This window comes from Piliocolobus tephrosceles, chromosome 12, assembly GCF_002776525.5.
Source record: "Piliocolobus tephrosceles isolate RC106 chromosome 12, ASM277652v3, whole genome shotgun sequence".
Lineage (NCBI taxonomy): Eukaryota > Metazoa > Chordata > Mammalia > Primates > Cercopithecidae > Piliocolobus > Piliocolobus tephrosceles.
The window spans coordinates 89,204,490-89,227,352 of NC_045445.1; the positions used below are offsets into that span (position 1 = coordinate 89,204,490).

At 39.8% G+C, this 22,863-nt stretch overlaps 1 protein-coding gene across 5 annotated transcripts in view; it reads left to right on the forward strand.

The window, feature by feature from the left end:
- Positions 1–22,863, forward strand: part of ARHGEF9 (Cdc42 guanine nucleotide exchange factor 9) — a 170,693-nt gene that overhangs the window by 133,202 nt on the left and 14,628 nt on the right. For all 5 annotated transcript variants that reach the window (XM_023198450.1, XM_023198446.1, XM_023198447.1 and 2 more), the window contains exon 8: positions 7,450–7,693. In XM_023198450.1, the coding sequence (XP_023054218.1) occupies positions 7,450–7,693 (244 nt within the window). The remainder of the gene's footprint in view (positions 1–7,449; positions 7,694–22,863) is intronic.

The following is a 22,863-nucleotide window of genomic DNA, read 5'->3' on the forward strand; positions in this document are numbered from 1 at the left end:
CTGTAGACTCCGCCTCTGGGGACAGGGCACAGCTAAAAAATAACAGGGGAAGCAGCAGAGGCCTGTGCAGACGCCAACGACTCTGTCTGACAGCTTTCGAGAGAGCAGTGGATCTCCCAACACGGAGGTTGAGATCTGAGAAGGAACAGACTGCCTGCTCAAGTGAGTCCCTGACCCCTGAGTAGCCTAACTGGGAGACATCCCCCACTAGGGGCAGTCTGACACCCCACACCTCACAGGGTGGAGTACACCCCTGAGAGGAAGCTTCCAAAGTAAGAATCAGACAGGTACACTCGCTGTTCAGCAATATTCTATCTTCTGCAACCTCTCCTGCTGATACCCAGGCATACAGCATCTGGAGTGGACCTCAAGCAATCTCCAACAGACCTACAGCTGAAGGTCCTGACTATTAGAAGGAAAACTATCAAACAGGAAGAACACCTATACCAAAACCCCATCAGTACGTCTCCATCATCAAAGACCAGAGGCAGATAAAACCACGAAGATGGGGAAAAAGCAGGGCAGAAAAGCTGGAAATTCAAAAAATAAGAGCGCATCTCCTCCTGCAAAGGAGCGCAGCTCATCACCAGCAACGGATCAAAGCTGGTCAGAGAATGACTTTGACGAAATGAGAGAAGAAGGCTTCAGTCCATCAAACTTCTCAGAGCTAAAGGAGGAATTACATACCCAGCGCAAAGAAACTAAAAATCTTGAAAAAAGAGTGGAAGAATTGACAGCTAGAGTAATTAATGCAGAGAAGGTCATAAACGAAATGACAGAGATGAAAACCATGACACGAGAAATACGTGACAAATGCACAAGCTTCAGTAACCGATTCGATCAACTGGAAGAAAGAGTATCAGCGATTGAGGATCAAATGAATGAAATGAAGCGAGAAGAGAAACCAAAAGAAAAAAGAAGAAAAAGAAATGAACAAAGCCTGCAAGAAGTATGGGATTATGTCAAAAGACCAAATCTACGTCTGATTGGGGTGCCTGAAATTGAGGGGGAGAATGGAAACAAGTTGGAAAACACTCTTCAGGATATCATCCAGGAGAACTTCCCCAACCTAGTAGGGCAGGCCAACATTCAAATTCAGGAAATACAGAGAACACCACAAAGATACTCCTCCAGAGGATTAACTCCAAGACACATAATTGCCAGATTCACCAAAGTTGAAATGAAGGAAAAAATCTTAAGGGCAGCCAGAGAGAAAGGTCGGGTTACCCACAAAGGGAAGCCCATCAGACTAACAGCAGATCTCTCAGCAGAAACTCTACAAGCCAGAAGAGAGTGGGGGCCAATATTCAACGTTCTTAAAGAAAAGAATTTTAAACCCAGAATTTCATATCCAGCCAAACTAAGTTTCATAAGTGAAGGAGAAATAAAATCCTTTACAGATAAGCAAATGCTTAGAGATTTTGTCACCACCAGGCCTGCCTTACAAGAGACCCTGAAGGAAGCCCTAAACATGGAAAGGAACAACCTGTACCAGCCATTGCATAAACATGCCAAAATGTAAAGACCATCGAGGCTAGGAAGAAACTGCATCAACTTATTTTAGTTTTTGATGTGTTTTATTTTTTTCTTCCTGATATAATTATTTGGGAAATTATTTTGATGCTTTGGGGAGATTTTTTTCTCTTTGACTATTTAATGTTGAAAGGAGCAGATCCCATTTTCCTGCACCCTCTGTCCTATTGTGCCAGTCTGGACATGTGCTATTGTCCCATGTGTCATAACTGCTCTTTATTTCATTGCTTTCACCGTATTCAAGGGAATCAGAACTAAGCAGCATGTAATGATGTTGGGCAGAAGACTTCTGTTCAGGGAACTTTCTGCATTTGGACAATTTCTTCTTGCACTGAAGGGTCAGACTTGGAGGATGAGCTATTTGGGACATAATAATAGCAATAGAGATGGGGCTGGAGCAGAAAGAAGAAGGGGATTTGAAACCAGAACTCCTGGGTACTTATCTTTACTCTGTCTCTTACTAACTTTTCTAACCATGGGCCAGTTCTTTAACTTTGTCCTTATTGTCCTCAGTGTCAAATCAGGCTGATGATAGAAGTCATCTCAAGAGGCTTTCGGAGAGAACCACCTGAGGTAGTGGGGAGCAGCGGAGTACAGGGTTAAGAGCATGGATGCTAGGGCCAGACTAGAAGGCAATCTCGTTTCTCCCATGAGCTATATGACCTTGGGCAAACTTTCCGTGCTTATAATTATGCCCTTGTTTGCAAAATGGGAATGACATTTTATCTACAAGGAAGGGAGATTGTGAGGGTTAAATGAGACAATGCAGGTGTAGTGCCTGGCACATAGTAAGTACTTAGTGAATGTTAGCTATTAATACTGTTACTATATATGCAGTGTTACTAATAATTCGATCAGTACTTTTTTATTTAGAGGCAATATAGCACATTGTAAACAAAAGCAGAGATTTTGGAGCTGGACAGCCTGAACCCAAAGCCAAGCTCTGCCATGTAGTATCTTTTATTCCTGGAAAATTTTCAGTTTTTTCTTCCAATTTTTATTTTAGCTTTAGGGGCTGCATATTCAAATTTGTTATGTGGGTAAATTGCATCTTACTGGGTTTTGGTTCACAAATGATTTCATCATGCAGGTAATGAACATAGTACCGACAGGCGGTTTTTTATTCCCACCCTCCTCCCACCTTCCACCATCAAGTAAGCCCCAGTGTCTGTTGTTTCCTTCTTTGTGTCCCTGTGTACTCAATATTTAGCTCCCTCTTGTAAGTGAGAACATGTGGTATTTGGTTTTCTGTTCCTGTGTTAATTTGCTTAGGATAATGGCCTCCAGTTCCATCCATGTTGTTGCAAAAGGCATGATTTCATTTATTTTGATGGCTTTGTGGTATTTCATGGTGTACATGTACCACATTTTCTTTATCCAGTCTATCATTGGTCATCATCTAGGCTGACTCCATGTATTTGTTATTGTGAAGCATGCTGCAGTGAACATACGCATGCATGTGTCTTTGTGGTAGAACGATTTATATTCCTTTGGGTACATACCCAGTAATGGGATTGCTAGGTCAAAAGGTAGTTCTTTTTTAAGTTATTTGAGAAATATCCAAACTGCTTTCTATCATGGCTGAACTAATTTACATTCCCATCCGCAGTGTATAAGCATTCTATTCCTGAGAAAGCTTCTTAGCTTCTCTATGTCTATAGTTCCTCATCAGATGGGGTTATAACAGTACCTACCTTGGAGGATTATTTAAGTTAATAAATACAGAGCATTTAGGACAGTACCTGGTACATAATATATGCTATTTAAGGGGTCACTGTTGCTGTTATTGTTGTTGTTATTTTGTTGTAATTATTAAGCATGCATTCTAGGATGCTGGAATATAGTAGTGAGAGAAATAAATCCAGTCCAAGCCCCTTGTACCTTCCCCAGGATCTGAAGAGAAAAGGCTAGAGAAGAGTAACTAGTGTCCCCTCTATAAAGGGGCAGGGAGGACCTTATTTACAAACAAATGAAGCAGGCTACAATCCTGAACAGTTACATTCCCCAGATTGCAGCATCTATCATTTGTAGAGAATATCCTGCAACGTCTTACTAAACCCCAGGCATACCCAGTGAGGCCAAATTGAAATAGCTTCCAGCTGTTCAGTTATGTAGCATCAGGGACAGAGTAGACTTCTTGCTGGAGCCACAGACTAGGACCACAGCCTGAGTGTGTGTCTGCAGATTGCCAGGATCCTCCTGGGGAGGAACTAGCTCCCTTAATGTCTCCCAATTCAGACGAGCCAAGGAAAAAGGAGGAAGGCTGGCATTTTATTGGAAATGATAAACTTCATTAGACAGGAAAGTTGTGATGATCCAAGTAGCATCTGTTTTGAGCACCTGCTTACCATGTCCCTGGGAAGGCACTCAGACTACCATTAACAAGTGGCATATAGGCAGCCTGGTTCCAATAGGACCACAGGCAACCAGGGTTCAAGAGGACTTTGTCCCCTTGCCTTGTGCAGAGGACAGCCAGAGGAAACTCCGGGGCTTTGTCAGCTGCTCTTCTCTGGACAACCCCTGAGTGAAACAAGACCAAAGAAGATAGAGTGCTGGGCACAACCTTAATGGGCAGGCAAACTAAAAGCTGTGAGGAGCATGGTGGCTAAGTGTCAAGTGTGTAGTATGTCAGGGCCTTCACAATTGGTGTTAGAATTTGGAGAAGGGGAGCCACATCAGCTTGAGCAGTCAGGGAGTTTCTTTGAGGAAGAAGAATGTGTAAATTTGACCTCTAAGGCTAAAATTAGAATAGGAAGCCTGGTTGGGCCAGAGAGCAGATATTAGTGTGACCCCAAATATATATCTGTTATTTTGGTGACAAATACCATTTGACAAATACCACCGTGTCCTGAAAGGATGTATAGAATTTCCAGGGACAGTGGGGCAGCTATGTAAATTGAAAAAATATTCAGAGTTACTCTTGCTTTGACTTATTTTTACTCACAATATTTAAATTATTTGGAAAGTCTGAATGAGCTAAAGGAGGTAGTCAGATGTTTTTTCTTTTAAGTTTATCAAAAGAGGGTTTTAAGGGCTATGAAACACTGGCACAGGAGCAAGAAAGCTCAGGGCTGTATTTGGTGAACAAGTCTGGCCTCATGTCCTGGAAATGACATGTTTATATTAGAGCTTTGTAGCTATTTTACAGAGTAAGGAAAACTGTCTTCATTTCTTAGTTGTGGAAATTGGGGCTCAGAGAGGTTAACTGGCTTTTCCGTAACCATACAGCTGATAGGTTAAGCAGCAAGGCATCAAACTCAGGGTTTCAGACTCTACATCATGCTTTTTCTTTTGTTCCATGCTGCTTACTGCTTATAGTCTTAGCTACTCTGATTGGAATTCCTGAACTGGTAGGTCATTCTTAATTATTCCTATCACATCTCTACATTTTGTATATGACCAATCTAGTGCCTGAAAACTCACATTTAACCCTCTAGGGGACCAGGGAGAACAGTCAAAGGAATAATTTTAGTAACACATCTCTCTATCCATGTTTCCCCACCACAGAAGCAGAAATTCTCTCTAGCTTCTTGTCATCCTTAAATATCTAAAGAAACAATAGGAGGTTCAATTGATGCTTTTAACGTAACTCCAAGATCCTGCATATTCTTTCTATTTTTGGGAACTAGCAAAGATGTTGAAAGCTCTCAATGATTATGACACACCAACTCGGAATGGGGGCGGAGTGGAAAGAGGCTGCGGACTGAAGTTAGCAACAAGGAAGTTGAGGCTGCCTGTTTTAGGCAATGTGGTCCAGTGAGAATGTGTGGTTCAGATCTGGCTTTCCAGGTTTGTATGTATTATATTATGTATAGTAAGGCACAATTCAGACCTTTCTGAGATCAAGATAAATTACATTCATATATTCTCCCTAGCTTGTCCTGGTTTTGTACTTAGATTAGCCTGATAGGGCTCACTTTTTATACATGTGTCTCAAAAAGTGTTCCTGAGAATTGTGGAAGTCAGTGTATGGGAACCACTCTATCCTTTTGGCAAGGATTGAGCTTGTGCTCACTGAACATGATAAAAGGAACCCAGGTTCTGAAATAGGCTTGGGACAACATTGGCCCTCTCTGTATAGCTGAACTCTTCCTCTCCTGTGAACTTGATCCCGGGGACAACCAATAGATCAGAATCCATCTATATTCTTTTCTTATTTATATGAAGTCATTATGGGAGGAAAAAAAGCAACATGATTGTTATTTTTCAAAAGCAATTCAATGACATCTGTGTTTTCCAGCCTGGGCCTTTGAGGTTGACAGAGCTATGCTGGGAATCCTGCAAGGTAGCCTTTCCCAGCCCAACTGAAAATCTCAGTGTACTGCACAGTGTGAAGTTAGGATTGGGAATGTGAGTAGCCAAACGAAGATCCTTCATAGGGAGCACACAGCTGAGAAGTGAGTCAAGTAAGGCAATTCAGTAGAATGGGAATGGTTTAATTGAACTGTAAAATGCTAATAAAAATTAATGAGCATTTCTGACTCTGTCCAGCTGACTGAAAGAGCAGATAAAGCAGAGAGGAGGGAGAGTTGGCCTGAAGACATCTGTAAGGACAGGGCTTATAGGGGCTTTCCTCAGCCTGACTCAGCCATACCACATCTCCCAGCAGGGGATATGTTATCAGAGGAGGCTGAGGGCAGCGCCAAGAAGAAGAGGGGCTGAAAGGCCACTTCAAGATATTTATAAGATCTGACATGCCGTAGGCCTATATGTCATTTCATCCGTCCCTCTGTTTTCTTTTTTAACTTATTAAATATTTCATATTCAAAAAGATATAAAAATAATATAATGAGTATCCACATGCTTACTATCCACCTTAAGAAATAATTCATTACAAATAGTTTTCCTTCCCACCCTCTCTTCTGCTTCTTTTTCTTCTCCTTCCTCTCTTGCCCCTCCCCATTTTCTGCTCTGTACTGTCTGGAATTTGGTATATATCATTGTCACATGTTTCTTTATAATTTTCTACATACGTATGTGTCTTTAAACATTATGTGGCATTGTATTGTGTTTTTCAAGGGAACAGATATAGATGAGGTAAAACTATATAGAAAGGAAACCATGGAAATGATGAACATAGGATATAGGATGGAAGATGCCTTGGATTAGTGGCAGATTCACCAGTGCTTTATATTATTAAAATAAGTAAGTAAATGAATAAATAGAGAAATAAAAATGCCATGCATGAACCAATTATGAGTGTTTCATGGACTAGGGTTAGGATTAATACAATTTTGTATATATGAGAGCAAAACAGCAATAACAAATAGACAACATACTGTTTGTGTCCATCTACAACTTCTGTTTTTCTCCATAAGATTTGTGACATTCATCTGTGTTGATATGTGAACTTCTTTATTTACTTTTACCTCCATTTCTCTTGTCAGACTGGGCCTTTTCTAAAAATCCGCAGAGTGCTAAGAGTTAGACCCTCCCTAGGTAATCCTTTGCCAGCAGTCTGTGGCCTCCTAGCTACTCTTACCCCTCAGTCCTCCTCTGATGTTCAGGTCTCACTGGCCTGCACAGATATTTGAACACACTCTAGGCAACCAGCCAGCTCATTTCATAACTCTGGTGGGCTTGCTGATGTTTTAGAAAAGGAGATTCCCTTGCTAGCTGTGTTTGTGTGACTTACTGTTTCCTACTTCCTATCAGCAGACTTGCACACACGTCCAAGGATTGATTCTGGTGTCTGAAATGATCTTTCGAGGTGAGACAGAGGCTTTTTCTTTGGGCATCTAATTAACCAACCTGTCAATGTCAGACTGCTAATATAACCTGGCCAAATTTAGAACAAACCAACCCCCATTGCTACTTCAAAATGGTGACAGTGTTAGCATTCTGCTGTGCCTATGTGCCAACTCTTCTAGTACTCACCCTGCACATACCTTCAAGAAACTTCTCCTTCCCATCTAGGACCTAATCCGGAGAGACATCCTGTACTACAAAGGCCGCATTGACATGGATAAATATGAGGTAGTTGACATTGAGGATGGCAGAGATGATGACTTTAATGTCAGCATGAAGAATGCCTTCAAGCTTCACAACAAGGAGACTGAGGAGATACATCTCTTCTTTGCCAAGAAGCTGGAGGAAAAAATACGCTGGCTCAGGGCTTTCAGAGAAGAGAGGAAAATGGTACAGGAAGATGAAAAAATCGGTAAGTGACCTGATAGTAGAAAGAAGAATATGGCTATGAAGAACATAGGAGGTTTGAATTGGTTTCCATTTTCCTGGAGTCAGAGGGAAGATTTCTGTTGCGAACTGACTTAAGCTACTTTGGTGGTTCCTTATTATTAAGTTGTTTTTGGTAAGTACCAATAGCTTCCATTAGTCAGTGGTAGGTTGTCCTCCCCTGCTAGCTAAGGATATCACACTGAAAGCTGGCCTCAGGCTTGATTGTCCCAAACATGCATTTATTAGCAAATAAACAAAAATCAGTTACATTACCTGCCTGTAATCTTCATAAAGCCTCAGCTCTCTGTCATTAGTTATATAGTTTGTACTCCTGATTAGGATACTTCAGATGTTAACTAAATCCCCCTAGACTATAGATTAAAATAATATGCACATACACATCACACTTTCTGTGTGGAAGTATTTAAAGTAAACTATAGAAAATATAACAGGACCTAAAACCATGACCATTTTCATGATTTCGAATCACACTGAAACATACTTTTTTTGCCTTACAATAAGTTGTTTCTCTTTTCCAGAAGGGATATAGATAGTAGAGATATTTTTCATGCTGCTCCCCAACTGTGGGATTTAGATGCCATTGGTTATAGCTTTGTGACTTATAAAGTACTGTCTGGTCTCTTGCTCATGGTCCTGCCTTTCTGTCATAAAAAATACCAAGCAACCAGACTTGTTAATTCCCTGAGAAGACACACAGTTTCTGACTTTGCCCCATTGCTTATGGGAGTGAAATTGTACTTTAAAATGCCTGTGTGCTCAAGTTTGTGGAAATCGTCTCTAGAAAAACGGGCCTACTCATTGAATCCCGGTACAAAAGGGTTCTCTTATCCTTCCATGTTGGTGATTGAAATTGTCCAGAGGTAAGAAAGGATGGTCAGAAAGACAAATCTAACTCCAGTCTTCTCCTCAGAACTTGGGTAGAGTGCACATTAATAACTCACTTTGAGTCTCATTGGAATCAGATTGCTTTTAGTATGTGGACACTGCATTGGTACATGATGTGGAGTGGTATATAAATGTTGCTGGCTACTTCTGTCAATGGCAAGCAGCAGCAGCCACTGACTGTGCCTAGGCTGTTAGAGTTATTAAAGGAATGGTCTTAGTATTCAGACCCTGAATCAATTAGAAGGTCCCTGCCATTCCCATTGGCTGTAACACAATGTCTCCCACACAATGCCCTAATAAAACTGTGACTTTAACTATCTGCTTCTAATAGAAAAGCTTCCAGAAATTACTTTCTGAACAGGCATGTGTTCATCTTTAAAAATATTGAGGGGTTTTTTTGGTTTGATAATAGTAAATCACGTCCATTGTAGGAAATTTGGAGAAAAAACAACAGAAAAAGACAAGAAAAAAGTAAAAATCACACATCAACATACTCAGTAATAACTTTCATAAACATTTTGATATATATTTCCAGCCTTTTTTATGTGTCTAATTAGAAAAACCAAGGTGACTGAATCTTTTTTTCTTTCTCTACCCATACCTGCCTCTCTATGGTGGATAGATATAATTTTGTATCCTCATTTTCACTCATCATTATTAGCATTTCTATCAAATCATTTCATATTTTTAATCATTATTTTATGAGGGTCATATAGTTTTATCATAGCTTTTTTTAATTTTTACTTTTTAATTATAAAATTAATGCATGACCATTATAACTATTTAAACAAATATGGATATATATAAAGAAATCTTAGCATTCTTTTCCCTTCTCTGTCACTTCCATACTGAATGAAATAACCAGTGTTAACAGTTCAATATTCCCCTTTCCATACTTTTCTCATGCCCATATAAACATATACAAACATAATACTTTTATATAAAAATTATATATATTACCTTGTAAGTTGCTTTTTTAACTTAATTTATCATAAGTAACTCCCCAGATAAATAATATAGAATCTAACTATAACCCCTTGTATCAGTTAGGGTTCAACCAAAGAGGCATAACCCATAGGAGATATATCATACCACTGCTGAAAATTTTATTACAAGGAATTGACTTATGTGATTGTGAATGTTGGCTAAGTGGCTCAGAATTCCACAGAGCAGGCAGTCAGAAATGGAGGATCACAGGCAGGCTCAAACCCATGGACAGAGGCCAAAGCTGTCATCTACAGGCAGTCAGGAAGAGAAGATCGTGAGAAGGATGAAATGGCACAGACATGGGCTAAAGCTGTGGTGCACAGGTAGAATTTCTGCCCTTTCTGTGGGAGACCTAAACTCTGCTTTTAAGGTCTTGCAACAGATTCAGTCAGGTCCATCCAGATTACCTATGATATTCTCCCTTATATAAAGTCAACTGATTAGGGCCTGTATTAGTCCCTTTTCACAGTGCTATAAATAACTACCTGAGACTGGGTAGTTTATGAAGAAAAGAGGTTTAATTGATTCACGGTTCTGCAGGCTTCACAAGAAGCATCACTGGGAGGCCTCAGGAAGCTTAGAATCATAGCAGAAGGCAAAGGGGAAGCAAGCATCTTCTTCACATAGTGGCAGGAGAAAGAGTGAGAGAACAAGGGGGAAGTGCCACATACTTTTAAACCATCAGATCTCGTGAGAATTCACCCACTATAATGAGAACAGTGTGGGAGAAATTCCCCCCATGAGCCAATCACCTCCCACCAGGCCCCTCCCCCAACACATGGGGATTACCATTCCACATGAGATTTGGGTGGGAACACAGAGCCAAACCATATCAGGGGCTTTGATTACATCTGTAAAATACCTTCGTAGCAACACCTATATTAGTGAGGACTATAGTCTAGTCAAATAGGTATATCAATAAATTCATCACACTTTTCTTATAAACAGCTGTATAACATTCCATAATATTATGTAGTAACCACAGTTATCTCTTGGTATGCACGGGATATTGGTTCCAAGACTCCTGTGGATATCAAAATCCATGGATGCTCAAATCCTTTATATAAAATTATATAGTATTTACATATAACCTATGTACATCCTCCATATACTTTCAATCATTTCTAGATTATTTATAATACTTAATACAATGTTAGGTATTATGTATGTAATGCTATATAAATAATTGTTATACTGTATTGTTTAGGGAATAAAGACAAAGCAAAAATCCATATGTGTTTAGTACAGAAGCAACCAGCCACTTTTTTTCTGCTTATTTTTGATCCATAGTTGATTGAATCCAGATGTGGAACCCATGGTTACAAAGGACTGACTGTTCTTTTTTTGCTAGACATTCATTTTATATTTAGCTTTATTTCCCACTACAGATATTGCTGTAATAAATATCCATGTACATATCTCATTGTTACTTATTGGTGCTTTTATTCCTGTAGGATAGATACCCTAAAGTGGAATGACTGAATGTTAGGATGTGAACAGTTTTAATACATACTTACATATTAAATTCTGAAAGATTTGTAGAATCTATACTCCTAGCATAATTTTATGAGTACCCACTTCCCCATACCCTCACCAGCACTGGATAGCATCTGTTTGTTTCAGTTTGCCATTTCTCAATTAGTAAATTGAAAAAAAGTGTTGGAACCTTTTTTTTTTTTTTTTTCATATGCTTAATGGCTATTTTCATTTCTTTTGTGAATTGCCTCATACCCTTTACTCATTTGTATTTTTTGTCATTCTTTTAAAATAAATTTGGAAGGACTCTTTATTGGGGATGTGACACTTTGTCGGTCATGAATTTCACATTTACACCAGTCTGTTTTTTGTCTTTTGAGTTTGTTTATATTGCCTACTTCTATAAATATTTAACTTTTTACTTTGAAAAAATGTATCTATTATTCCTTTTATGGCTCCTAGTTTCATCGTGCTTAAGATCTCTTGCTATCAAAACTATAAAATTTCCTAATTAAAAATATACTTTTGGTTTATTTTTAGAACTATAATCCATCTGGAATTTACATTTTTATATGGCGTGAGGAAGGGGGTCTCATTTTTTTCTTCCAGGTGGATATCCAGTTGCATCTGCATCATTTATTAAACAAATCATTTATTTTTCACACAGTTTAAATGCCATTTTTGATATATAGTAACTCTGAATGTATACTTAGATGTGTCTTTAAACTTTCTATTCTGTTCCACTCTTCTGTTTGTCACTTCTTGTATCGAGACTATACTGTTTTAATTGCAGTATATTGAGAAAGTTTTAATGCCTGGTACAATCAATTCTTATTCACTCTTCTTTTATCATTGTTTCTTAGCAGTTCTTAGATGTTTATTTATTGATATGAATATCAAATTTATTTATTCTAGGTTTAAAAACACTGCCATAAAAACTGGCATAAAAAGCCCATTTGGATTCTGATTGGCATTATATTAAATTTGTTAATATGTAAAGGCTTGGCATTGTTATTAAGTTTTCACATTTAAGAACAAGGCTCTGCTCTTCTTTCATCCAAGTCTTGTTCTGTATGCTTCAGGAAAATGGTAGAGTTTTTTTTAGACTCTGTACATTTCTGCCTCTTTGTACATTACTTTTGATGATTTCTATTTTTCTGGGAGATTGTTCATTTTCTCTAGATTTTTAATTTAATGCTATATATCTACATATAATATTTTCTAATTATTATATCTTCCATAATTGTGGTTATCTCTCTTCTTTCTCATTCGTAATATTTCATATATTTTTATTTTCTCACTTTAATCTTTTAATCAGGCTTATCAGGGAGAATTGATCTTTTTATGTATATATAATCATTATACATATTTTTAAGATACATGTGGGATTTTGATACCTGTATATGATGTGTAATGATCAAATCAGGGTAATTGCAATATCCATCACCTCAAATTCTCATATTTTCTTTATGTTGGGAACATTCCAAAATTTTTTTTAGCTGTTTTGAGATATACAATAAATTATTGTTAACTCTAATTTCCCTACTGTCCTATCAAAAACTAAATCTTATTCCTTCTAACTGTGTTTTTGTATCTATTAACCAGCCCCTCTCCATTGACCTGAGCCTTTCCTTCTGATCCACTGATAATCACCATTCTACTCTCTATGTTTATGAAATCTATTAGGGGAAATTCAGCCCCTGATGTTTCAACATGGGTCCTTTTCTATTTTCCCTAAGTGTCGGCTGGTCTGGGAAATAAAGGGAAAGAGCACAAAAGAGAGAAATTTTAAAGCTGGATGTCCGGGGGAGACATCACATGTCAGCAGGTTCTGTGATGCCCCCTGAGCTGTAAAACGAGCAAGTTTTATTAGCAATTTTCAAAGGGGAGGGGGTGTACAAATAGGGTGTGGGTCACAGAGATCACATGCTTTAAGGGCAACAAAAGATCACAAGGCAGAATGTTAGGGCGAGATCACAAGGTCAGGGTGAAACTGGAATCACTAATGAACTTCCATGTCCCACTGTGCATGCACTGTCATTGATAAACATCTTAACAGGGTTCAAGAGCAGAGAACCGGTCTGACTAGAATTCGCTAGGCTGGAATTTCCTAATCTTAGCAAGCCTAGGGGCGCTGCAGGGGACTAGGGCGTGTTTCATTCCTATCTACACCTGCATAGAGCAGACACTCCCAGGGCGGCCATTTTGGAGGCCACGCCCTGGGAAAACATTATTTTCCCAGGACTGTTAATTATTAATATTCCTTACTGGGGAAAGAATTCAGTAATATTTCTCTTGCCCATTTTCAGTAATAAGAGAAATATGGCTCTGTCCTGCCCAGCCCACAGGCAGCCAGACTTTAAGGTTATCTCCTTTGTTCCCTGAAAATTGCTGTTATCCTGTTCTTAAGGTTCCTAGATTTCATATTGTTCAAACACACATGCTCTACAAACAATTTGGGCAGTTAACGCAATCATCACAGGGTCCTGAGGCGACATACATCCTCAGCTTGCAAAGATGACAGGATTGATAGATTAAAGACAGGCATAGGAAATCACAAGAGTACTGATTAGGGAAGTGATAAATGTGCATGAAATCTTCACAATTTATGTTCAGAGATTGCAGTAAAGACAGGTGTAAGAAATTATAAAAGTATTAATTTAGGAAACTAATAAATGTCCATGAAATCTTCACAATTTATGTTCTTCTGCCATGGCTTCAGCCAGTTCCTTCATTCAGGGTCCCTAACTTCCTGCAACATCTCTCCGTTTCTTTTTATATAAATGTGCCATGGTGATGAAGGCTTGTTTGTTCTCTCGATTTTGATGCAGGATTCTTTGACTGGTCTGGCACACTAAAGATGAGCTAATTAAACAGAGAAACATAATTCCAAAATTTACTACAGTGGAGCCCCCAGTAGACTTAATCCAAGTTGTGGACTTTAGTCCAGAAAGGTTTTCTGCCACCTGATCTAACGCCTCAACTCCAGGCACAATGGATAAATGATCTTGAGAGGCTTCAAAAATTTGTTTTTTTTAATTTAGTTCTGTCCAATGATAAATTATCTTCCCTACCCAGAAGGTGTCCTTTGACCATTTCCCATGAATGATCAGTCTCGTTGTAGGAATACAGGATGATACGGAAATCCGAAGTATTCCAATCACACTGCATTTGCATGCAATATTGGAGACTGACTACTTGATCTCCAAGCCAAATAACAGACTGTCTTAAATCATTAATTTGATTAGCCAATTTTTGATCAATGCTTTGTTGAGCATTCCACCTTTGGGTGGAATTGGCTTGCCAATCATTAACAAAATGAGCTGTTTTAATAGATTGATGTAACGCCATTCCAGCAGTGGTGGCCATTGCAGTGACTATAATTAGGTCATGATCACAGCAATTAAAGTGAAAACAAATCTCTTAGATCTTTTTAGAATTTGCTGTAGCACTTCATTAATTAAATGTATTGAGGGGGAGGATTCCCAAGGTCTAGGCAAAGTTACCAGAATCCAGATTCCTTCTCAAGCTCGAACCAACATTACACTTTTCCTGGAGTCAAAATGGGAGTTAATACAAGTGTATAAATGACAAATAATACATTGGACAGTTTGATTATTTGTCCAAATTTTGATACTTCCCACTAACAGCATGTAAGGAGGCTTAACACAACTCTATATGGGAACAGTCAGTTTAGAGGTAAGTGAAACAATGTCTGGATCTACATTGATACTGAGAGAGGGGGATGGTAGCGGGGACACAGACAGAACAGTTTCCCCTTCCCCTACTCGCAGCCCAGACATGGCATAGCCAATTTCCAAAGTTCTGGGTGTTTTGGGCTCAGAATGGGGAGTATCATATGAGGCCTCAAGGGGGGAGGGAGTAATGCTTTTATCTTCCCATTTTAAGGGAAAGAATGAGCTGAACCTCCTGTGCAAAGTAGAATGATGATTGTCATTCTCCCGATAAGAAATAAAATAAGTAGCTTCCAGGCATTTCCTTCCTCCAGAGGAGCAATTGTTTTTTAAATAGCCCTTTGGTGCCCAGTCTATTACTAAACCATATGAGTCATTTTTCAATATTACCGCATGTGAGTTAGCACAGTCGTCCCAAATTAAGGTTTTAGATGGGCCCTCAAAATTTTTAGGGCATGGTTTTCCTGCAGGTTTATATTGAAAGTATGGGGTATCTCCCATTACTCCCCCTTTCATTTGTTTTAAAGGAGAAAGGGAGAGGCTATAGACCAAATGTCCCAGTTCCTCTGTAGCTGATCTTTCCAGAAGATAAGCAGCCCAGACTTGAATTTCTAGATGGTACAACCAGGTGCATGTCTGAGGCACAGAGTGGGGTATTTATAACCAATGGTAATATTAAATGCAGTGCCTTCTTCTCCTGGTTGAGCAGGGCAATGGTCACCTGTAGCTCCATGTATCCACACACTATTATTAGTGTAGATTTCTACAGGAGCATCTATCAAGGTGAGAGGTCGAATAAGTGGAGGAAAAGGCACTTAAGCCAAATAAGAGTAATTTTGTGTAGCAGGTAAATCAGTGTGAGAGGAAACTGGTGAGACAGAAAGTATAAGGAGAATAATCATTAAATAAAACCTGTTGTAAGTGAGATTCAGTGCTGAAGGAGGAAGAGAAGAACAGAGGGATGTTATTTTTAGGCTAATAGAAATGGTGAGATTTTTAGGTTTGTAAGGAGAAAAAGGTAATCAGGAGAAGTGGGATTAGTTAGATGGGTCTCCATTGCCATGAGGGAGGATTGAATCAGACCTATTGTGATTTGGTCTGCCAACTTTTAAGGAGTTGGCACAGATCTCACCACATCTGAGGGCAGTCTCTGACACAGACCTCTTTTCCATGTGGTTTTCGTCATCAGTATTCACACGAAGCTTGAGTCTCCTAGTGGGTATCCAGACAGGGGATTAATGATCTCCTGGTGAAACACAAGCATATCCTCTCCCCCACGTTATAATTGTGCCAGGTTCCCAGGTATTGGTTTGGGAGGTTTTCCATAACACTGGCTTGCCTTCGTTTAGGGAGAATTTTTTGCCTGTATAATGGCATTCGGCTACAGTTAGATTATTATCTTTAGGAACATTTTAAAAATTTAAAGTAAACAATGTTAAATGTAATTGGGAGTGGTGGGTAGTTAAATTATGTTTTTGTTGTTCTGACTGTTTGGACAATGGGGTTTTGAAAGTGCAGTTGGCCCGATCCACCACAGCCTGTCCCTGAGGATTGTGAGGGATTCCAGTCATATGGGAAATTCCTCATTGTTGCATAAATAAATCAAAAGCCTTACTAACATATCCAGGGGTGTTGTCTGGCTTTATTTGATATGGAAGCCTCATAACTGCAAAGCAAGAATACAGATGTTTTTTTAACATGGGCCGTGCCTTCCCGTTTGGCAAGTAGCCCAGATAAAACCTGGGAAGGTATCTACAGAGACATGCACGTATGACACTCTGCCAAAGGAGCTAACATGAGTCACATCCATTTGCCATAAAGCCTTAGGAGTTAGGCCTCTGGGATTAATGCCAGGTCCCTGATTTGGAAGTACAAAAACTTGGCACTGAGGACAGCTGTGAACAATAAGCCTAGCCTGTTTCCAGGTAAGGGCAAATTTATCTTTTAATCCAGCAGCATTGACGTGAGTGAGATTATGGAACTCCTGAGCTTCTTGGGTTGCGAAAGAGACTAAACAGTTGACTTTATGATTACCGGCAGACACAGGTCCTAGTAAAGTGGTATGAGATCTAATATACATAATATAGAAAGGGTGTCTACGTTGGTGAACAGCCTGTTGTAACCTTGAAAATAAGCCAATTCAGAATTATCAATATGTTCGATAGTAGTGGTTTCTATGTTTTTAGCGGCATGTGCAACATAGGCAGAATCAGAGACAATATTTAAATGTTTGGGGAACTCCTGTAAGGCAGTAATGACAGCTATTAACTCTGTCTTTTGAGCAGAGGTATAAGGGGTAGAAATAAGCTTGTCTGTAGGACCTACATAACCAGCATCGCCATTACTGGAGCCATCAGTGAACACTGTAACGGCCTCAGGAATGGGCTGATCTTTGGTTAATTGAGGGACCACCCAAGACATCATTTTTATAAAATCAAACAATCTGTTCTTTGGATAATGATTGTCAATAACGCTAATAAAATTAGCCAAGTGAATTTGCCACAGTACGGAACGTTGAAAGGCGGCTTGAACTTCCAGCCTATTTAAAGGAACTGCAATTAAATTGGGATCAAATCTGGAAATTTGAAGTATTCTACACCATGCCTGTCTAATTAGAGTGGCCATTTTATCTAGATAAATACACAAAGTTTTTGACACAGAATGAGGAGGAAAACACCACTCCACTAAATCATTATGTTGAACTATTAGTCCAATAGGGGAGTGTAATGAAGCAAAAAGTATTCTAGGTAAATGGGCGGTCTGGATTCTTTCCTCTATGAATTCCAGTTCTAGTGAAGCCTCGGGGATCAAAGTCCTGGGACTTCGGAGATTGGAATCTCCCCACCCCACAGCACAGAAAATAAGTTAGACAGTACATAGGTTGGAATACCTAAAGTAGGTCTTAAATAATTAATGTTACCGAAAAGTTTTTGGAAGTCATTTAAAGTGTTCAAAGAATCTCTCCTAATTTGAACTTTTTGAGGTTGAATACGTTGTTTATTGACCACCATTCCTAAATATTGAACAGGGGTGGTCTGTTGAATTTTATCCTGAGCAATGTGTAATCCAGCCTCTGTAACACGGTGGCTCAAACTTTGATAATGGTCAATTAATTCTTTATCAGTGGGGGCAGCAATTAAAATATCATCAATATAATGAAGAATATAGGCCTGGGGAAATTGGGCTCGAACTGGTGAAAGCACTTGCCTAACATAAAGCTGGCAGATTGTAGGAGTATTTAGCATTCCCAGAGGAAGTACTTTCCATTGATAACGAGCTGCAGGCTCCTGATTATTGATAGATGGTACAGTAAAAGTAATTTTTTCACAGTCCGATTTATGTAAAGCAATATGAAAAAAAATCTTTAAGATCAATAACTATGAGAGGCCAATTTTTAGGTATTAAAGCAGGGGCAGGCATGCCTGGTTGGACAGCCCCCATAGGTTTAATTATAGTGTTAATGGCCCTTAAATCAGTTACCATCTGCCACTTGCCTGATTTCTTTTTTAATAGAAACAGGAGAATTCCAGGGGGAAAGAGAAGGTTCCGCATTTCCAAGTTGTAACTGTTCAGAAACTAATTGAGTTAAAGCCTCTAGTTTTTCTTTAGAAGGCGGCCACTGCTCTATCCAAACAGGTGTATCAGATTTCCATTGTAAAGGGACAGGATCAGGAGGTGTTGCAGTGGCCGCCACTAAAAAGGATAATGTAAACCAGCTCTGTCTTCTTTTACAGTAATTGGGTGGGGTTTAGTAATCCTTTCATGTTTTGAACCGAGACCAAGTCCAGGAACAAACCCCATGTTTTCCATCATACACAGACTGGGAGCACTATAAGAGTTATGTGGAATATTAATTTCAACCCACCATTGTGCCAGCAAATCTCTACCCCAAAGATTAATGGGGATTGGCATGATATAAGGCTGAATTGTACCCTTTTGACAATCAGGGCCGGTGCAAGGCAAGATAAATGTGCTCTCATAAACTTCCTCAGCTTTTCCAACACCTACTAGTCCCATGTTAGCGGGATGCTTAAGCCAGGAGGAAGGCCGTAAATTAGAGTAAATAATAGAAACATCAGCACCAGTATCTACTAGGCCCTCAAACTTTCTTCCTTGAATGTATATGGTGGAATGTATATGGTGGGCCGTTGTTTAGAAATTACAAAAATCCAATAAGCGGCCTTTTCACCGCCAGAGCCCATCCCAGGGCCACGTGTCTTATCTCCTTTGTTTAAAATGATATTAGGTAGTAAAAGCAATTGAGCAATTGACTCACCAGCTGGAATGGAAACAGGAACCTTGACAGACACGATTAATTTAATCTCTTCAACAGAATCAGAATTAATGAGACCAGTATGAATGGTGATTCCTTTAGCAGAGGTGGATGCCCTACCTAACACCAGGGCCACCAAACGTTGAGGTAAAGGGCTAGTGACCCCCATGGGGACAATTAAAGGCAAAGAGGTAGTAAATGTAGAGGAATAGTATACAGAGATTGACCACCCCGCCCCCTTCCGTGGAGGTAGACAAACATTGTACTGAGACAGAAGGAGAGGCTGGGACCCATTTGGGTTGGCTGTAGGTAAATTTATGTGTGCTGGTGGCTGCATTGGGACCACCTGAAGCGGAAACGCAATGTTGGTCTGAGTCTGAAGCATCCCATTTGATATCAGGGCCTGGGACCAGCCCTGCTCCCCGTTTCCCTGGTGTTGTAGCAGAGGTTTTCCATACTTACTTACAATTACTTGCCCAATGTTTACCTTTGCAACAATGTGGGCAAACAGTAGCATCAGCATTTGGCCGTGTTTGTTGAGTTGGCTTGGCCACTTTTAAGTTAACAGTGCAATTTTTTCGAGTATGACCAAGTTGACCACAATTAGGCTCCAAGAAAAGAATTAGTGGGACCAGTTTGGTTGGTGTCCTTCATGGCCCATGCCCATAAAATAGCTTTGTGGGTGTCTGATCTAATGCCTTCACAAGACTTAATATATGCAGGCAAGAAACACCTCATGATCAGGTAAATTTTGTCGTTGGATAGAACGCATGACCATTTTACACTCATGATTCACATTTTCAAAAGCTAACATACAAAGGACAATACCTTGAGTGTGCTCATCGAGACAGATTTTTGAACGGCATCTTGTAATTTAGCTAAAAAATCAGAGTGACCTTGTTTAACCATGGTGAAAGAAACAGGAGCTTAGCGTGGAGTGCTTAATTTATCCCAAGCTCTCATACACACCTTTGTTACTTGTTCCGTGGTAACAGCGTCAAAGTTTAATTGGGCATAAGCATCAGAGAAACTACTGGAGCCTGTGATCTGAGCCTGAGTAATTAGAATGCCATTAGTCCGATGTAGCTGAGCCTGCAAACGGGCCTCTTCTGACCACCAGGTACGAAATTGTAAATGCTGAGATGGGGTTAGAACAGTTTTTGCCAAAAGGTCCCAGTCTAAAGGAAGCAAAATGACCTCAGTACAAAAAGTTTGTAATACCATTTTAACATAACAAGAAGTAGGATCATACTGAGTACAAGCATCCTTAAATTATTTTAAAAATGTAAGATTAAGAGGTACATAACAATGCATTTGTACACCTTAGAAGTTAGGAGGGTCTAGCCTGACTGGATAAGTCCACGCGTCTAATCCACTTGTTTCTTTGTTTTGGCGTAATGAGCATTGCATTGAAGTTTCAAGAGTAGGCATCTGAGATGGAGTCGGCATAGAAGTGATAGGAAAAGCATGTGTAGATAAGGGAAACTGAGGGTGAGGGGGTCGGACCAGAATGAGAGTGTGAGAAAGGGATACTGAGGGAGCAGAAGGAGCAGAAGTATACTGGTGATTATTGGCGTCCATGTGTGAAGAAGGGTACAGAGCAGGCTGAGTGGATGGCAAAGTGACTGGTTGAGGAACTGAAACGACAAGAGGGTGAGGGGCTGAAGTGGATGGGGGAGGGCCTGAATAATTATAAGTAAATTGTAGTTTGGTCCTGGAGCCATTAGGTGATTCTGGAGGTTTGGAGAGAGAAGAATTTGCATATATATGGTCCCAGGCTGTCTGAGTCGGGGCTGCAGGAGCTACTGGTATCGGCTCTTCGTGAAAAGAAATAAGATCATCAAGGGGTGACCGTAATCCAGTCACCGGAATTAGACATTGAATCCTCAACATTGTCAGATGGGGGAGGAGTAGCCAAAGGGAGAGGCTGATCAGATAACGAAGGCAATGCAGGAGAGGATGGTTGAGGAAGAGGTGGAGGGTCATCAGATTCAGAGAATTATGGTAACTGTAGGGGGTCATGGGATTGGTGTGGCATTAGGATGGCACTACCAAGGCCCAATCACCCCAAACAGTGGCAGGAACATAATTCCCTGTGGAGACCAGTTCCCTGAATGTTGCACCAACATGATCCCATAGTTCTACATCTAGGGTTCCTTTTTCAGGAAACCAAGGACAGTGTTTTTCCACCACCTTGAATAGAGTGACCATATTTTCCATGGTTATTTGGACACCACCCTGTTCTAACAGGAGCTTAATATAGCAGAGATAAGTGTGACCTTTAGACTCTGCATGACCCATAGTTAACCTGGACCATACACAGACTACTCACCAGTCATCAGGGAGTCAAACAAGCATTTCTGTAGACAAAACCAATGATGTTTCTCTGCACCTACCAAAGGGAATCGGGTTCCCATGTGCACTTGGGAAAAAAACCACGTGGGTGCCAGATATCAGAGGAAATTCAGGCCCCGATATTTCAACGTGGGTCCTTTTCTATTTTCCCTAAGTGTCAGCTGGTCTAGGAAGTAAAGGGAAGGAGTACAAAAGAGAGAAATTTTAAATCTGGGTGTCCGGGGGAGACATCACATGTTGGCAGGTTACATCATGCCCGCTGAGCTGTAAAACCAGCAAGTTTTTATTAGCAATTTTCAAAGGGGAGGGAGTGTATGAATAGAGTGTGGGTCACAGAGATCACATGCTTTAAGGGCAACAAAAGGTCACAAGGCAGAAGGTCAGGGTGAGACCACAAGGTCAGGATGAAACTAGAATCACTAATGAACTTCCATATCCCATTGTGCACGCATTGTCATTGATAAACATCTTAACAGGGTTCAAGAGCAGAGAACCGGTCTGACTAGAATTCGCCAGGCTGGAATTTCCTAATCCTAGCAAGCCTAGGGGTGCTGCAGGAGACTAGGGCGTGTTTCATCCCTATCTACATCTGCATAAGGCAGACATTCCCAGGGCAGCCATTTTAGAGGCCACACCCTGGGAATGCATTCTTTTCCCAGGGCTGTTAATTATTAATATTCCTTACTGGGGAAAGAATTCAGCAATATTTCTCTTACCTGTTTTCAGTAATAAGAGAAATACGATTCTGTCTTGCCAGGCCCACAGTCAACCAGACTTTAAGGTTATCGCCCTTGTTCCTTGAAAATTGCTGTTATCCTGTTCTTAAGGTGCCTACATTTCATATTGTTCAAACACACATGCTCTACAAACAATTTGGGCAGTTAATGCAATCATCACAGGGTCCTGAGGTGACTGACATACATCCTCAGCTTACAAAGATGACAGGATTAAGAGATTAAAGACAGGCATAGGAAATCACAAGAGTATTGATAGGGAAAGTGATAAATATCCATGAAATCTTCACAATTTATGTTCAGAGATTGCAGTAAAGACAGGTGTAAGAAATTATAAAAGTATTAATTTGGGGAACTAATAAATGTCCATGAAATCTTCACAATTTATGTTCTTCTGCCATGGCCTCAGCCATTCCCTCCGTTCAGGGTCCCTGACTTCCCACAACAGAAATCCACTTTTCAGCTCCCACATATGAGGGAAAATAATCTTATTTCACTTAACATAGTATCCTCCAGTTCCATCCATGTTACTGCAAATGACAGGATTTCATTTTTTTATGGCTGAATAATGTAACATCATGTATATATGCCACATTTCCTTTATACATTCATTCACTGATGGGCATTTATGTTGATTTCATATTTTGGTTATTGTGAATATTGCTGTGATGAGAGTGTAGATATTTCTTTGGTATATTCATATCCTTTCTTTTGGATATATATATAT